The following is a 14,948-nucleotide window of genomic DNA, read 5'->3' as shown; positions in this document are numbered from 1 at the left end:
AGTAAGTATTTGAAGATCTAGATTAAAAATCATGAGGTTACACATGTACAAATTTATATAAATGCTTTTTTTAAATAAAAACAAAAACTAGCTATAGGCAATATTGACTTGAAAGGTGTAGATCAGTCTTAAAGCAAATGTTCTTTAAAGTTAATGTTTGACTAAATGAAGTGAATAAGGATGTAGTGTACTAGTCAATCTCAATATTGAAGTCACCTGCATTGTGTCAATGTTTGTATATATATATAACACAATTTCATTTTACTTGTTGCACTTTCATATTTCTTTTGAGAGCATTCCTCGTTAATTATGTATGAAAGATCCTTTCATCATTTATTTTTCTGAAAAAAGGATTATAAATAAACACAAGTCTAATTTAGTCTCGTATATTTTTTCAAGCGTGCATTGTTTTCATGCATTTTTTTTCGTTACATGCATGTTGTTTGTGTATACAACGCCTCAACTTCCTTATTTTAAAAATCATTCATACTGTAATGAAATTTGATTTAATTTTTCCTACTTCTACTTGATAGTTTTAGTGTGTTGATTTCTTGCTAACAGCTTTATGTTAAGTTCGCCATTTATAGAAATCAAGTCCTTAATTTGATTTAACAATTTTTTTATACTATGACATGAGATGTTTATTTCTCTTCACATCAGTTACTGATATTTTTTGCAATGTAATATCCTGATGCATCATATTTTAAGTTGATGATACACCTGTACCCTATAATGTAAATAGTTGTTCGTACAAATATATTTTTGACTTCGGATAAACATTTACAACATTTTTGACTCAGGTGGGATTTAATTCACTTTGTTTGTATTTAAATCGGCGAACTGCGTCAGAAAGAAACGGGTCAGAAAAAGTTATTATCTGAAAATCTCCATTATATTATACCGGTAGTCACTTTAAGGAAAGACTCTGAAAAGTTAATATAAATGTTTTACGAGAACAATGACTGGAAGATTGCGAGGTAAGATGAATATCTTGTTCTTTTTATTCTCTCTCTCTCTCTCTTTCTCTCTGTGTGAGTGTGTGTGGGAGAGAGAGAGAGAGGGAGGGTCCTAATGCACGAAATACAAATGAAGTTTGTTATATCAAATAAACAAGAGGACTATTGCCCTCATCGCTCAACTGAGCTCACTGGCAGAAAAAAACACATATCATTTCAGTATTGAAAAGTTTAAATTAAGGGTCGAGAGCTTAAATTCGAAACTACTTAAGGATGCTTCCATATCAATAACAATAAAGGCTAAGCTTTTCTTGAGAAGAATATTCATAAAGATTTTTTCCCCTGAATATTCTTCTATGTTCTTTGTTCGATACAACTACCTTGTCATCAAATACAATTTATCATTGAGTCAAATGCTGACTGACGTTTTTCATACTATTTGTCCGTCTATTATTTACACCCTGTAATGACGACGGACTTTTTCCATTATTTCTCGATCATGACGATCGAGGAACACACGGCGGATCTGACCTGCCAGACGGGGATGCTAATTCGTCCTTTTCACCCGATCCCGCCTCTAATGTTTTGTACGGCCGTGTTTTCTCTGCGCCTATTTTGTATTATTTTATGGACTTTTGAGCTTGAATACTATTCGTTATCTTAATATGTTTCATTGTTTAATTAGATTGTATAGGGTGTTTATGCATTGTATTGGTTTGTCATGGTTTCAGTTAATTAGGCAACTAATGAATAGAACATATACTTGGATCTCGCGACAGACGTTTTATAACTCAGAAATAAAGCTGGTCTTTAGTTTCATGAGCACTACCTTATCGCAGATTCAGGACATTATCACTTCAAAGGTTGATGTACTTTAAGAAAAATCAACCTTGACCATAATAATAACTTTTCTTAAAATAATAAACAATAAGAAAACAAATCTTAAATGTTAATTTATGATGATATCGAACATGCAGACGTGACAAACAGAATATGATTGAAAAAAATATTATTTCATTAGATTGGGGTCAAAAGCCTTGGACCAGAATTATACATTTGTAAATTAGTGTTTTATATAGTTTTGGCTTTGAACTGTTTAGGTCGTATGAGAGTAACTTGCAATTAATGTTGAAAGTTATTTTTTTTTAGGAAAACCTCCAAACTCAATTACAAATAGTTTTATTTTACTTTTTATAAAATTTAGAGGAAATGTTTTATGTTTTGGCTACTTTTTGGTTATACCGAAATGACTTCTGATGAATTGTCCTAATTTTCGATCGAGAATCCATATGTTTTATACACTTTACTGAAACAGTCCAATCCAGCTCAATAAAATATGCTTTTGTTGTCGACCGATGTCATAAAAATGCCTGGAATATTAATATATCTTTCATTTCTTCAAAAGCTATTAAATGTATTTGATCAATATCATTCAAGCAAGTTTACGTCTGTTTAGATTTTGATTATACATATACTAAATTTTGTTCTTCATGTTTATGTTAACATTCAGGTTTTCGTGCGTTTTTACATGCAGTTATACTTCTCCTGTCAATGCATGAAGTACATGTATCTTTAATGAAATTTACAAGGTAAGATTCTGATTGATTAAACCTCATAGAAACCAAATTTGGATTGAAGAACTTAATAGTTGCAGTTTCATAATTTTAAGTTGGTCTTTTTATATGTCAGACATTATACATTTATTCAAAAGGAAGATTCATAAATCCATCGTTTTCTTTTTTTAATGTCAGCATATCCAATATAAGTTTTATACTAAATGTCTCTGTCAAATCAGCATATCTATAAGCTCTTCACCGAACTTCGATAAAGGAATAAAATTTAAAAAGCATTGTCTTCTAATGAAAGAAGTAATTTGATGTTCCATTTAATTACCGGCATTTCAACGTGTTTAAAATATGTTTGCAAAATGACCAAGAAGGGAAGAAACCATTGTTTATCATTTGAATGACAGAAAGCAAAAAAAAAAAAAAAAATCCTCGGAATATAAAAAAATGAGCAGAGTTGGTGAACCTTGAACTTTAAGGATATCTGAGGAAACTAACAGTAAATGACAAGAGAAATAACTTAAGTTTAGCATACCTTATCATCTCAATAAGGATTTGAGTGGGTTTTTTTTCCTAAATGTTAACATGTGGCAATTTTTTTTCTCGATCTATTAGAACATGTCTGCATTAATGAAAAAAATACAAACTAAAACAGAGAGGTTCGTGTACCATGAAAATAAAAATGAAATTCAGCTTTATGTCACCAGTATCCCTGCCATATAATATCTACCTAGAACAACGAACGAAATGGTATTATATTCATAATTTTTATTATATTTGAGCATCTCCTGTTTCGAAAAGAAGACTGAAATTAAAACTGTATATACCTTATAGCAAAGGAACTTTGAAATATCGTTAACTTGCCGGTAGATTTGCAACATTTGATCAATCTTAAAAATATTTTTGTGTAATTTGAGCAAAATTGGTTTATATGTCTTTTTCACAAGATAAAGTGTTTGCTCGAATCTTTTTCTTTAAAGTTTTACTTTAAAATTAATTATCTTTCCCGCCCTCAAACTATGAAGAATGGTTATTTCAATTGTAAACCTATTTTATTTGTTCATTGTATTACCAGTTATTTCATTAATTTTCTTGAGTAGATCAATTTGCCTGGAAGAAGTAAAAGGTTTTATAGAGAATGGAAATTCGTGTAACTTTCAGCTTAGATACGTTTTACGATGGCTAGAAGGTACGTAGTCAATGATTATATAATTCAATTCAAGAAATTACTATTTTAACTTAGTTAGGTAAACACATTTATTCATTTTTAAATTCAAAGATTGATCTCTTTCTTTAGATCCCAATCTTATTCTAAATTGCCTTAATGAGCTGAAAGTCAAGTGAGGTTTTTTGATCACGTTTTGTCTGTAGCCCGTCTGTCCCTGCGTCTAGCTGTCTATAGCTGCCAGTCTGTCTTTTAAACTTTTAACATTTTTGACTTCTTCTAGAGAACAACTGGGACAGTTTCAACCACACTTGCCACAAACGCAATTCAAGTTTCTTTCAAATGAAGTGCCTACTCTTTTTCAAGGGGGGGGGGGGGTAATTAAGATATAGTAAATATTTAGAGGCGTGATTCCTCTTAAGGTCAAGATCTAGTAAATGAAAGGTGCTTACAGATTTATCAAATGTGAGAAATAAATTCCTTTATTGATACTTTACAACTTTAGCTTGGTCAAATAAGGTGTTTCGGGGCATAATTTGTAGGTAAACGAAATTAAAAACTGTATATTAAACTGTCATTCTTTTTTTAATGAAAAATTAAAAACAGTCATGCATATGGGATTTTTTTTCATATTCGACAGAGGAAATGTATCGAAATTGCGTACAGTCTTTCGGAAAACAGTAATTAGTATCTTCGTGGCCTCTTCTTTAAATCAATATCAAATTTAATATAGGTATCCGGTTTACTTTCCATATGATTTCAAATTCAATGTCATGAAAATACCTTTTTTCTGCACAATTGTGCTAAAGCCGTAAAGTACGGGAAAAAGAAAGTTGAAATTGATTATGACGTCATAATGGATCTAGCACCAAAAAATTAATCTAAAGTTATTTACTAGATCTTGAGCTTAAGAACCACTGGGTCGAGTCAGGTAAAATTAAACTAATGTCGAAGCATCCTCTGGTAGTGTAGATTCAAGTTTTTTTTTTCAAATCATGACCCTGGGATGGTTTGGGATCACAGCGAATAATCAACCTTTTACATGGGAATATATATAGGAAAAATCCTTAAAAAATCTCTTTCTCAAGAGCAACAAAGCTTTGATTAGTCATATTTATATGGAATCATCCTCAAGTAGTGTGGATTCAGGTATGTTGAAATCATGACCCCCTGGGGTATATAATTGTATGTATAGGGTGGAGCCTCAATGGACGATCAAATTGTTACATAGGAACATATACACCGTAAGAAACATGTTTTAAAATATTCTCCTCAAGAACAACAAAGCCATAATTAATTATATTTATATGGAATCATCCTCAGGTAGTGAAGATTCAAGTTTTTTTTAAATTATGACCCTAGGGTGAAGTGTTGGGCCACAATGGCCAATCAATGTTTCATATAGGAACATATATGAAAAATCTTTTAAAGTTCTCTTTTAAAGAGCAACAAAGCCGTGACTGGTCACATTTAAATGGAAAATTCCCCTGGTTGTGTAGATTAAAGATTAAGAATTGCTAATATAATGACCCCTAGGGGTAGGGTAGGGCCACAATGGTCGATCAACGTTTTATATATATATATGAAAAATCTTTTTTCTGCAAAACAACGAAAGTATCATTGGTCATATTGATATGGAATTATCTCCAGGTAGTGATGATTCAAGTTTGTTTTAATCCTAATCCCGTGTGTAAGATAGGGCCACAATGGACGGTTAAAGTTTTGCATTGGTATATATAGATTTTTATAAAAAAAAATTCTCATCAACAACAAAGCCATGACCGGTCATATTTCAATTGAAGCATCCTTAAGTAGTATAGATTCAAGTTTGTTAAAATCATACCCCAAAGGGATCAAAATGAAAGCCCAGACATATAGGGAAAAAGCCACGGTAAGTCATAAAATATTTAAACATTCTTAGTAAGTGTAGATAGGTATTTCAAATCATAATCCCGCTCCATTTTTGAAGTAGGTTGGGACCACTAAAGGATTTCACGACTGGATTAATATTTGCTTTTTACCCAGCCACAGTCCCCATTTGAGTGATGCAGCCAATGGAAAACTTTTTAATTATTTTGAAACACACTCATTTTGGACATATTTTTCTTGATTTTGGGCTTATGTTATCTTTTTAGATCTGACTTAAAAAAATGCTAAGAATGATTGAAAACTTGATATTCCAAAATGGGGTATACATGTGCAAAAGGCTGATCTTTAAAATTTATATAGTCAACCTAATAAAATATGTGTTTTGTTAGCCTTTAAATATAATGGTTAATAGTTTCGTAAAAAAAATTGCATAAAGATAATTTATAGTTTGAGAATTATAAAGAAATAATTGTCTTATTTTTCGATTTTATGATGTGATCAATCGATTGACTTGCTTGATAATTTGCAGAAACGCCGAAGGCGTTTATGCATAAAATTATCACGCAAGCCAATCAATTGATCATCGCCATGAAATTGAAAATCTGACAGTTATTCCTTACGTTATATTTACATGCTTTTTATTCCTCTAATCCAAGTGCTACAAGTCCTGCTTCTGTCTAGCTATTTGGCCCTCCCTGCACGTGATTTTTTTTTACCGCGCTTATTGATGAACCAATACATTGATAGGGAAATACTGTACATTAACTATTTGTAATTTTATCTCAGACAAAGACATTGGAAATGCTAATATTTAGCAATAAAGATATTTTGAGATTTGTATTAATTTGATAGACGTGGACAGATTCAATATTAATTGTTACTGTTTTCAGTATAAATTCTAAATTATATATTCTCTCAAATTATTTTTTATTTTTAAGAGTTTAAAATGAAGTTGATGTAATTAAGTGCATTGCTTAATGAAATGTGAAATCAGATTTCTTAATGTTAAATTTTGGCTTTTCAATTTGAGAGATAAGAACTTTGAAACTTTTTTTTTAGGAAAAATAACCTGCAAAGATATATCGTTATGATTGTTTTATTTAATTTTTAAGCTATATAAGTTTTATTTTTATTTTAACAGAAAATTTTGATATTACAGGTATACTTAATGCGTCCCTCTATCGTTTCAGAAAAGGCAGGTCCATCAACGTGTGAATCGCAGATCTATTGTAGTGCTTACTTTTGGTATAAGTCGGATGAAATTGATGATTATTATTGGTTAAAAACTGCACGAATCCTAATTTTTAACGCATTAAATGGAGATACCATAACCAGGACAGGAGATATTGACTGTAGTTCATCTAATAAAATAAAGAGGATTCTTCATATTGATGTGAACGGTATTTTTTTGCTTTTGTTCATGAATTTTAATACACTAGTGTTAACCAGCTTTTACACACGTGACTTTGGAAACATTTTTATATACTCAAACCAAGATATATATTGTGTCGCAGCAATTGAAAGATAAAAATAAACGTTTATAGGCTACAAAAGTCGCGAATATTTGTAATACGTGATTAAAAGGAGACTTAAAGTACCTTAATAAAAACCTTGGAATTAACATTATTTACAAGCATTCTGTTAGCTTTTGCACTCAGTCCAGCAATACTTTTCTCCTACTATCAATAATAATCCGATCCAATAAAATAAAAAAAAAATGATAGAATCAAAACTCACAGAAGCGAAACAAAATAAAGACTTGATATATAACTCATTATGGTATTTAACTTAAATCAATATACAACCAAAAATCAAAATCAACTCATTATATCTAACACCCCCCCCCCCCCGAAAAAAAATGAATATAAAAAACTAGGTCTTGCCTGAGAGAGACTGGAGGAAAACTTCACTAGTGCCATCGGTAGGGGACTGATAAATAGCTAATTATCAGTTGCTACAGCAACATGGGCATCTTAGCTTCCACTCTTGAGTGAGGATATGTCCGTCCGATCAAGATGTTCGTTTATCTGTTACCATATGGTTTTTCACATAGCATGGACACTGCCAATATTATATCTATGTTATTGACGAGAACCCATCTCTTATTAACAACTCCTCCTATACCACTGAATATAATTTAATGATACTTTCTCACTTTCTTTACTACATAACGTTATATCATTGTGAACCTCCTTTTTTTTTTATTTTTGATCTGATTCTTTAAGAGCACAATATGGATTACGCCATTATTATATGGGAGGCGGGGGTATCATTTAGAGAGCTTATAGTGCTCACGGGTGGTCTTATATTTTTCATTAATTAGGTGCTTGCACAGAAAACAGTTGGTGTGGTGAGAATGAAGAGTGTTTAATGGACAGTTATGGAGCTTTCGGCAGGATTGGTACTTGCATCTGCGTAAATGACACCGTTCGAATAAGTGGGATATGTAGGAAAGGTAAACTCACTACATGTAGTAAACAGTAAGAGAGGTTTTTTCTCTATCTTTTCTTTGTATATTATTTTCAGCTTTTCAAAAAAAAAAAAAAGATATTTTAATTTAAATATTTACAAAACTTAAAAAAAATGGAATATATTTTAACATTTATCATTCTAAGATTTCAAAGATCTGCCTTAAAATTCACACTGGTATTGTACTGCTTTTAGTATTCTAAAAAGAGTATTATATGTAATATCATTTATATTCCTACTTCACTATCTAAAGCTTTTACTACAGTTGATGTCAGTATGGGTGAACCGTGTACATCTGATATTCAGTGCAGCAAAGCAGGACATAACAGAGTATGTGACAGAGACACTTCTACGTGTTTATGTGTCAGAGGATTTACAGAGGTTAATGGACACTGCATTCGAAGTAAGAGAAGAAAATTATAAAGCATAAACTATTTGAATATTGTATTTCATCATATTGACTGTACATTATCTTCTTCTTCTCTTCATGGAGTGAACTCCTCAAAAGTTGAGTGTTAATACTCCGATATTAATGTATGTTGATACTGAAATGACTCGAAAGTTGAAACGTAATGTACAATTTAATACCGTATAGCGGGTTTTCTTGGCGGGTGTAAAATTTGGCGCTTTACATAATAAAAGGGTATGCCAATAATTTTGAAGTAATTTATTTTTGCGGACACAGAGTTTCAGCTATTTGCAAATGAACACCAAGAAGATAACTGGCTACAATAAAAACGCCAAAATAAGCTAAAATTAGCAACCCGCTAAAATAACCCGTTATACGGTATCATTACTATTGCTTAACTGTAATATCAGAAAAAGAAGCATAATTTGTATGATTCATTTTAATAGCTGATTTAGAAGTCAATCAAACCTGTTGGTATGATGAACAGTGTAATGGAACTGCAAACTCAAGTGTTTGTAGAAAGAACATGTGTGTCTGTATGGACGAACATTATTTTGCGAATGGATCATGCCAACCATGTGAGTGAAAATTGTATTCTCATATTCTGAGGCTAGAAAAACACTAAATCGCATTAAAGGAATGTTTTTAAGATTTGTGTGAGTTATTGGTGTATGGATCACACAGACTTGTCACGTAGGCATATTTCATGAAGCGCGCTAGCGCTTTGTTTAAAATATGCCTACGTGCAAGTCTGTGGGATGCACACACCAATAATTCACACTAAACTAAAAAACATTCCTTATATTTACATATTACATGTTTGGGAGCAACTAAAATATTCTTAATATTTGAATTTCTCGCTGCCCAAATCGTTGCATTTTACTAACTTCGCTGCAGACTCATTGTGACGTAACGTTAACACACGTTTCTTCGTGTATATTTCTACGCGTGAGTATGCACGAAAATTGTTTTCAATTCAGTTTCACAGTTGGCTTAGTAGAAAAACATAGTGAAAGTAAATATTAGCACATGAATGTTAATTCTTTGTTTCAACGTTTTCTTTTACATACTATAGACGTACTTTTTTCCATGGGGTCATAATTTCGCGGAATCTCAATTTCTGTTTGATCCGCAGGTAGAAAATTACGGGGATAGATTGTCACTATATGGCTTATACATTTATATTTAGTACGCTTGGACAAATTTCCGCGGGAAATTTGTGACCGCAATCATAGCGTAAATTAATACCACGCGGAAAAAAGTACTTCTACAGTATCTAGCCCATAGTCTGTGGCATCTCAATTAGAATCTTTAATATTCATGACATTCCGACGACAGTTGAAGGATCGTGGTTCTATATTTTCAGGACCTTCTAAAATAATTTATCTAAGCCTTCATTTTTAACTATATTTTATCACCTGAAAATAACGTGTCTAAGAGGACTATAGCTATTGGGAGAAGAAAAACATAAACACGATGGAGGATTATGTTTCAGATACTCGGTATCAAGGCCATGTTAAATTTTACATTCTGTACTTGAAAAGTTTGGAAGCAATTGTCGATGTTTGTTTGTAGGAAATACAAGGGGTAGCCTTTAAACCCCAGTCACATTTCAAAAAACGACCAACGGCCGACGGGGTTTGACGCAAAAATGGGAGTCTTCGGGTGACAGTCGTCAGTTCATCGGCCGTTGTCTTGGCCGATTTAAACTATTTTTTTGTCGGCCGACCAATTTTGTGTCCATCGGTCCAAGTTATAATTTTTCATGCGTCGGTGGCCGATTTCTTCAAGTGTAGTTAAGTATAAGTCACATTATCCAACGATGGGGTATACGATGAGAAACCGATGCGTTTTTTGATGAAAATGGCGTGGTGTCCGGCCGGGCACCACTAGTGATCGGACTATGACTGAGTCTTTTTCTGCGAATCGGTGGGGTCATCGGTAGGGGATAATTCGTGGTTAAAATTCAGCGATGTCTCCAACGATGCCTCACATCGCTCCTCATCGGCAACCCATCATTAACACATCTTTCAAGGATCGGCCGATGTATGGCCGAGCATCGTCCAATATCCGTTGAATCTGAGGTCATCGGGGGGTTGAGTGGTGTTCTACAGATAACAACCGATCATCGGTCGATGTTCGACCAAACATTGGCCCGTAGTCGACCGATGTACGAACGATGTTCACCAATGTATGAGCGATGTAATATACATCGGCCGATTATCCTGGAACATCGTTTTATGCTTAGCAATGCATCGCTGAACCTTTATGAGTCCGGCCGGCAACCACGCCATTTTTCTCAAAAAACGCATTGGTTGCCCATCGTATGCACATCGCTGGATAATGTGACTGATACTTTAAGGACTACTGGGCCGATGTGGACCGATGTTTGGGCATCGTTAACACCACGGATTACTACCGATTACCACCGGTTTACGGCTACCGGCCGGGAAATGTGACCTAGGCATAAGTAGGTCGTCCGTCGTTGGACAATAAGGGTGTTGAAAATTACAGCCGACGGTTAAAATCAGAGCTCGATGAAAGGGCGACAATTGGCCGACTTGTGAATTAACCTAGTAAGGATACATAACACAAACAAAATTTTGATTCATGGATTGATTTAAATTTTTTAAACGGAGATAATTTAAATAATTAATCCGAAAGATATAAAGAAATCTTAAGTATTCTTTGCTGCTTAGATATGCACCATTTGTCGCTTTTATGCAATTCAATACAAATTTTACACACATTTTTAACATCGAGTCACAATTTTATAAGATTCTGCCACTTTGCCTTGCGAACTTGACTCACTTCACCTATCTGAATATAGATCTATGAAAAAATATTGCTGATTTCGAGAGAAAAAGATTTTTTGTGTTATTTTTTCCAAGTCATCGGTGTCCCTAGGTAATAATTAATGTGACTGCGCCGTGTCGCCCGATACTAAGTTGGCCGATCCTATTCTTTCAGCCGACAAGACCAGAAACATTTAGTAGCCAGACCATCGGCTTAAATGTGACCTAGGCATTAGCTTTAACTTGAAATATTATATGAAAACAAGACTGGGCCTTTGGTATTTAAGAATATTACTTATATTAAATGCGTCAAAAAGTATACGTGTTTTTAGTTACTATATGATGATTGTATGAAACGTTTCCAGAAACTTGATCTTACCGACATATTTGGGGGTAAATTCCAAATTTTATAGTGATGTACATGTTTATCACATTGAACCTTAAATAACATCCACCCTTACAAAGATTTATTACAAAAAAATTACAATATGTATTTACAAACACTTTCCTTACAATAACCTTAAAGTTAAACATATGTTTTCTTCATATTGAGGTATTGCACTTTTAAGAACGCTCTTGTAAATTAGATATTTTTTTTAATTTGAAGCACTTCAGCAATTTCTTATACGCATTTTCCTTTCGTTTATTTGTCTCAGTGTTATTTAATTATTTTTTTGATTTAATATATCAAACAAAATGTCCTCTGTTTACCGTCATTGCAATTTTGTATGTCGTCCTAGACATATTTAAGCAGTAAAATGACTATAGATAAATAGAAAAAAAGGTACATAATGAGGAGAGAGAGAGAGAGAGAGAGAGAGAGAGAGAGAGAGAGAGAGAGAGAGAGAGAGAGAGAGAGCGTAATGAAGGGTAAGAGAAAATGAAAAAAAAATATGTGAAGGCAAAAATAAAAAACCCAATCGTTTATCCAGTTGTACTCTTTTATAGACTAAAACTCTATAATTTGTAGATAAAAATGAATTGCCAGCTGGTGATAAGGAAACATCAAAGAATCCACTTCCATTGCAAGGTATTTTATTTTTGAATTTTGTAGATATAATTGTGCAAAAAACGCTTCTTTACGTAATTGAAACGGATATGGTTTTGTGAAAAGGTTATTTCATGTATTATATATAAAGCAAAACTTTTAATAATCAGATTAAAAAGGATATAGATGAAGCAGGGATGTTGATTATATTTTCTGCATAGGACAAAAACAACTTACCCAGGTAGCACAAAACGTTTTCATAACATTATATTCAGGTTGTAAGGATGTTATTCCAAAACGTTTTTGACATAACGTTTGAAAAATGTTTTTATAACGTTTTATCTAGGTTATAATGACGTTTTTAGAAAACGTTTCTCAAAAACGTTTTTAAAATGTTTTTCATAACGTTTAATACTGGTTGGGAGGAAGTTTTTAGAAAACATTTTTGCATAACATTTTTATAATGATAATAAGAATCATTTTTTATTGCTGAAAAAGCATTATACAAATGTTTTCACATTCCATTGACATGATTGATTGGGAAAAAATATTCTAAAAATTCATACTATGATATTTCTAAGAATATACACAGAGCGCTGTGTAGGTTGACTCAAATTTTAAGAATATTTATTTTTAAATTGAATGAAATTTATTATAAATTTTAATTACAAATGATACCTAACATTGTCTTAAAATGTTTGGAAAACATTGTTAAAACGTTATAGAAACAATAAACAAACATCTCTATATTTCAATTCGTAAAAAAAAAAATACATATATGGTATTTCCTTTTTTTCTTTTGTTTGTTATTAATTTCTTGGTGATATCTTTTAAAGCCTAATATGGAAAAATAAATTTCAACCATTTTTTATTTAATTTAGTTCTTCTTTTTAATTGTTTTAAATACCACATTGATTTCCTAAAAATAAACATTGTGAACAAATGTATAAAAAGCCGTTTTAAGGTATTTTTTCTAAGATGTGATGTAGTTCAAAGAACTGCTGTGCATTTATTCGCTTATGTTGTTTCCTCCTGGGTAATGCGTTTATCAAGTTAATTGATTGACACAGCGGGATACCGTGGTCAGTGCTGATGAAACCGCTCCTTGCTGCAAATTATTTCCACGTGATCTATATAGGTCAACTTATCAAGATTTTGAAAATCCGGGCAGCATTCTTGAAAGACAAAGAACAGGATTTAGGGAATATTTTACATCATCGTAAGGTATGTTGAATTTAAAGTAGTATTCATTGTGTATAGATGTATAAAGAAAAATTATCATCATGATTATAGTTGCATGTGTTTGTACAAGCCTAAATCATTCCTTGTAAATGATTCTATACATCCTGGATATTTGAGGGCGGTTAATGGTTGTTTTTGAAGTAAACTGATCATGGAAGTTTATCAGGATTGTGCATTTACATATGTATTGTAACTTGTATCTAGTGTGAGTTTTCTTTATTAATGTATACTTTAGTATAATCACCCCAGGCTTAGAGAGAGATTGTCAACTTGAAAGCTTCTAAACATGATATGTAGGATGAGTTTGTATGTGTGTGGGGTGGGGGGGGGGGGGGGGGGCTTAACGATGGAGTTGGTTAGATACTTCTTCGGATATGTAAACTAATTTCTATTTATGTACAGTGTCATGTATATATTTTTCAATTTACAATTCTTTACATGAATATATTTTTTCATTTACAGCAGCTGTTTGCAAATACCAAATATTATTTGGTACCTTTTTAAAGAGTACATGTTATAAGAGGGATTGGGCATAATGAGGTTTTGCTACACACCATCCTTGAAGGATTTACACGAGTATTAATACTTTAAGGTATGTTTGAAGTTTCCTGACAATGATGTATTATTACGGAGATAGATTTATTTAGTATATATTTTATAGAACATACACATTTCCTTGTATTTATCTTATTTATTTAGTTTGTAAATATTCTAAAGTTATTCTCTATATCTTTGTTTTTCAGAAGAAAACAAAGAAGCCCAAGTGCCAAACGAATGATTTTCAAAGAAAGGATATTGTGATTTTTTTTTAATTTCAATTGTGACAAATCTTCTATGTTAAGAAGACTATCATTGACTGTGTGGATGTTAAAAAAGTTCATGGATTACATTTGTGAAATGGTTTAAACTAATTAAAACTGTAGGAAGTACAATAATTATTTTTGTACTTTTTTTTAATTATTTAAAACATGTTAGAAATGTTTTGAAAACGTTTTAAAAAATGTTTTGAAAACGTTTTAAAAAAATGTTTTGAAAACGTTTTTAAAAATGTTTTCAAAACATTGCAGGACAATGTTTTTGAAAAACGTTATGATAACGTTAAAAAAACCATACAAAATAACGTTGTAATAACGTTTTAGAAAATGTTTTTGTAACATTTTGAAAACGTTTTTATAACGTTTTAATAACGTTGCTGTGCTACCTGGGTAAATATAGAAATGAAGGAACACAAATTTTAGAAAGGTTTAAATTTTGTTCATTTTTTTATCTTAAACAGTTCTGTTGACATTATATTCAGTTGTTTCAAAAAGAACCTTTTCAACAAATATTCATATGAATTTCTTTGTAAACTTTTATTCTGTTTAGAATTGTTTAAAAAAAAAATGATAAACTTATGTCAAAAGATATTTTCTGCAAGGCAACAAGTAATAATTAGAACAGAAATTACAAATGATAAAAAAATGGAGATAACGAACAGTACATGTATTCAA

The 14,948-nt window shown here is 31.9% G+C and overlaps 1 protein-coding gene across 1 annotated transcript; it reads left to right on the top strand.

The window, feature by feature from the left end:
• The first annotated feature begins 259 nt into the window (after positions 1-259).
• LOC134267493 (prion-like-(Q/N-rich) domain-bearing protein 25) lies at positions 260-13,742 on the top strand. The gene is made up of 9 exons (XM_062749691.1): positions 260-977; positions 2,467-2,545; positions 3,622-3,710; positions 6,746-6,955; positions 7,879-8,010; positions 8,290-8,427; positions 8,880-9,011; positions 12,199-12,258; positions 13,708-13,742. Exons 1-9 carry the CDS (start codon positions 959-961, stop codon positions 13,740-13,742), a joined length of 894 nt encoding a protein of 297 aa, XP_062605675.1. The 5' UTR covers positions 260-958.
• The last annotated feature ends 1,206 nt before the right edge of the window (positions 13,743-14,948 follow it).

Source organism: Saccostrea cucullata, unplaced genomic scaffold, assembly GCF_032062105.1.
Source record: "Saccostrea cucullata isolate Sc308-1 unplaced genomic scaffold, CSIRO_AGI_Scuc_v1 ctg1643, whole genome shotgun sequence".
In the NCBI taxonomy this organism is placed as follows: Eukaryota; Metazoa; Mollusca; class Bivalvia; order Ostreida; family Ostreidae; genus Saccostrea; species Saccostrea cuccullata.
The sequence above is the reverse complement of the archived record's forward strand: the minus strand, read 5'-3'. Positions and strand labels throughout refer to the sequence as shown.

Excerpts from the sequence above, each read along its gene's own strand:
- LOC134267493 (XM_062749691.1), top strand. Across the intron at positions 2,546-3,621 it reads TCTTTAATGAAATTTACAAG|ATCAATTTGCCTGGAAGAAG; the intron begins GTAAGATTCTGA and ends TTTCTTGAGTAG. Across the intron at positions 8,428-8,879 it reads TAATGGACACTGCATTCGAA|CTGATTTAGAAGTCAATCAA; the intron begins GTAAGAGAAGAA and ends TCATTTTAATAG.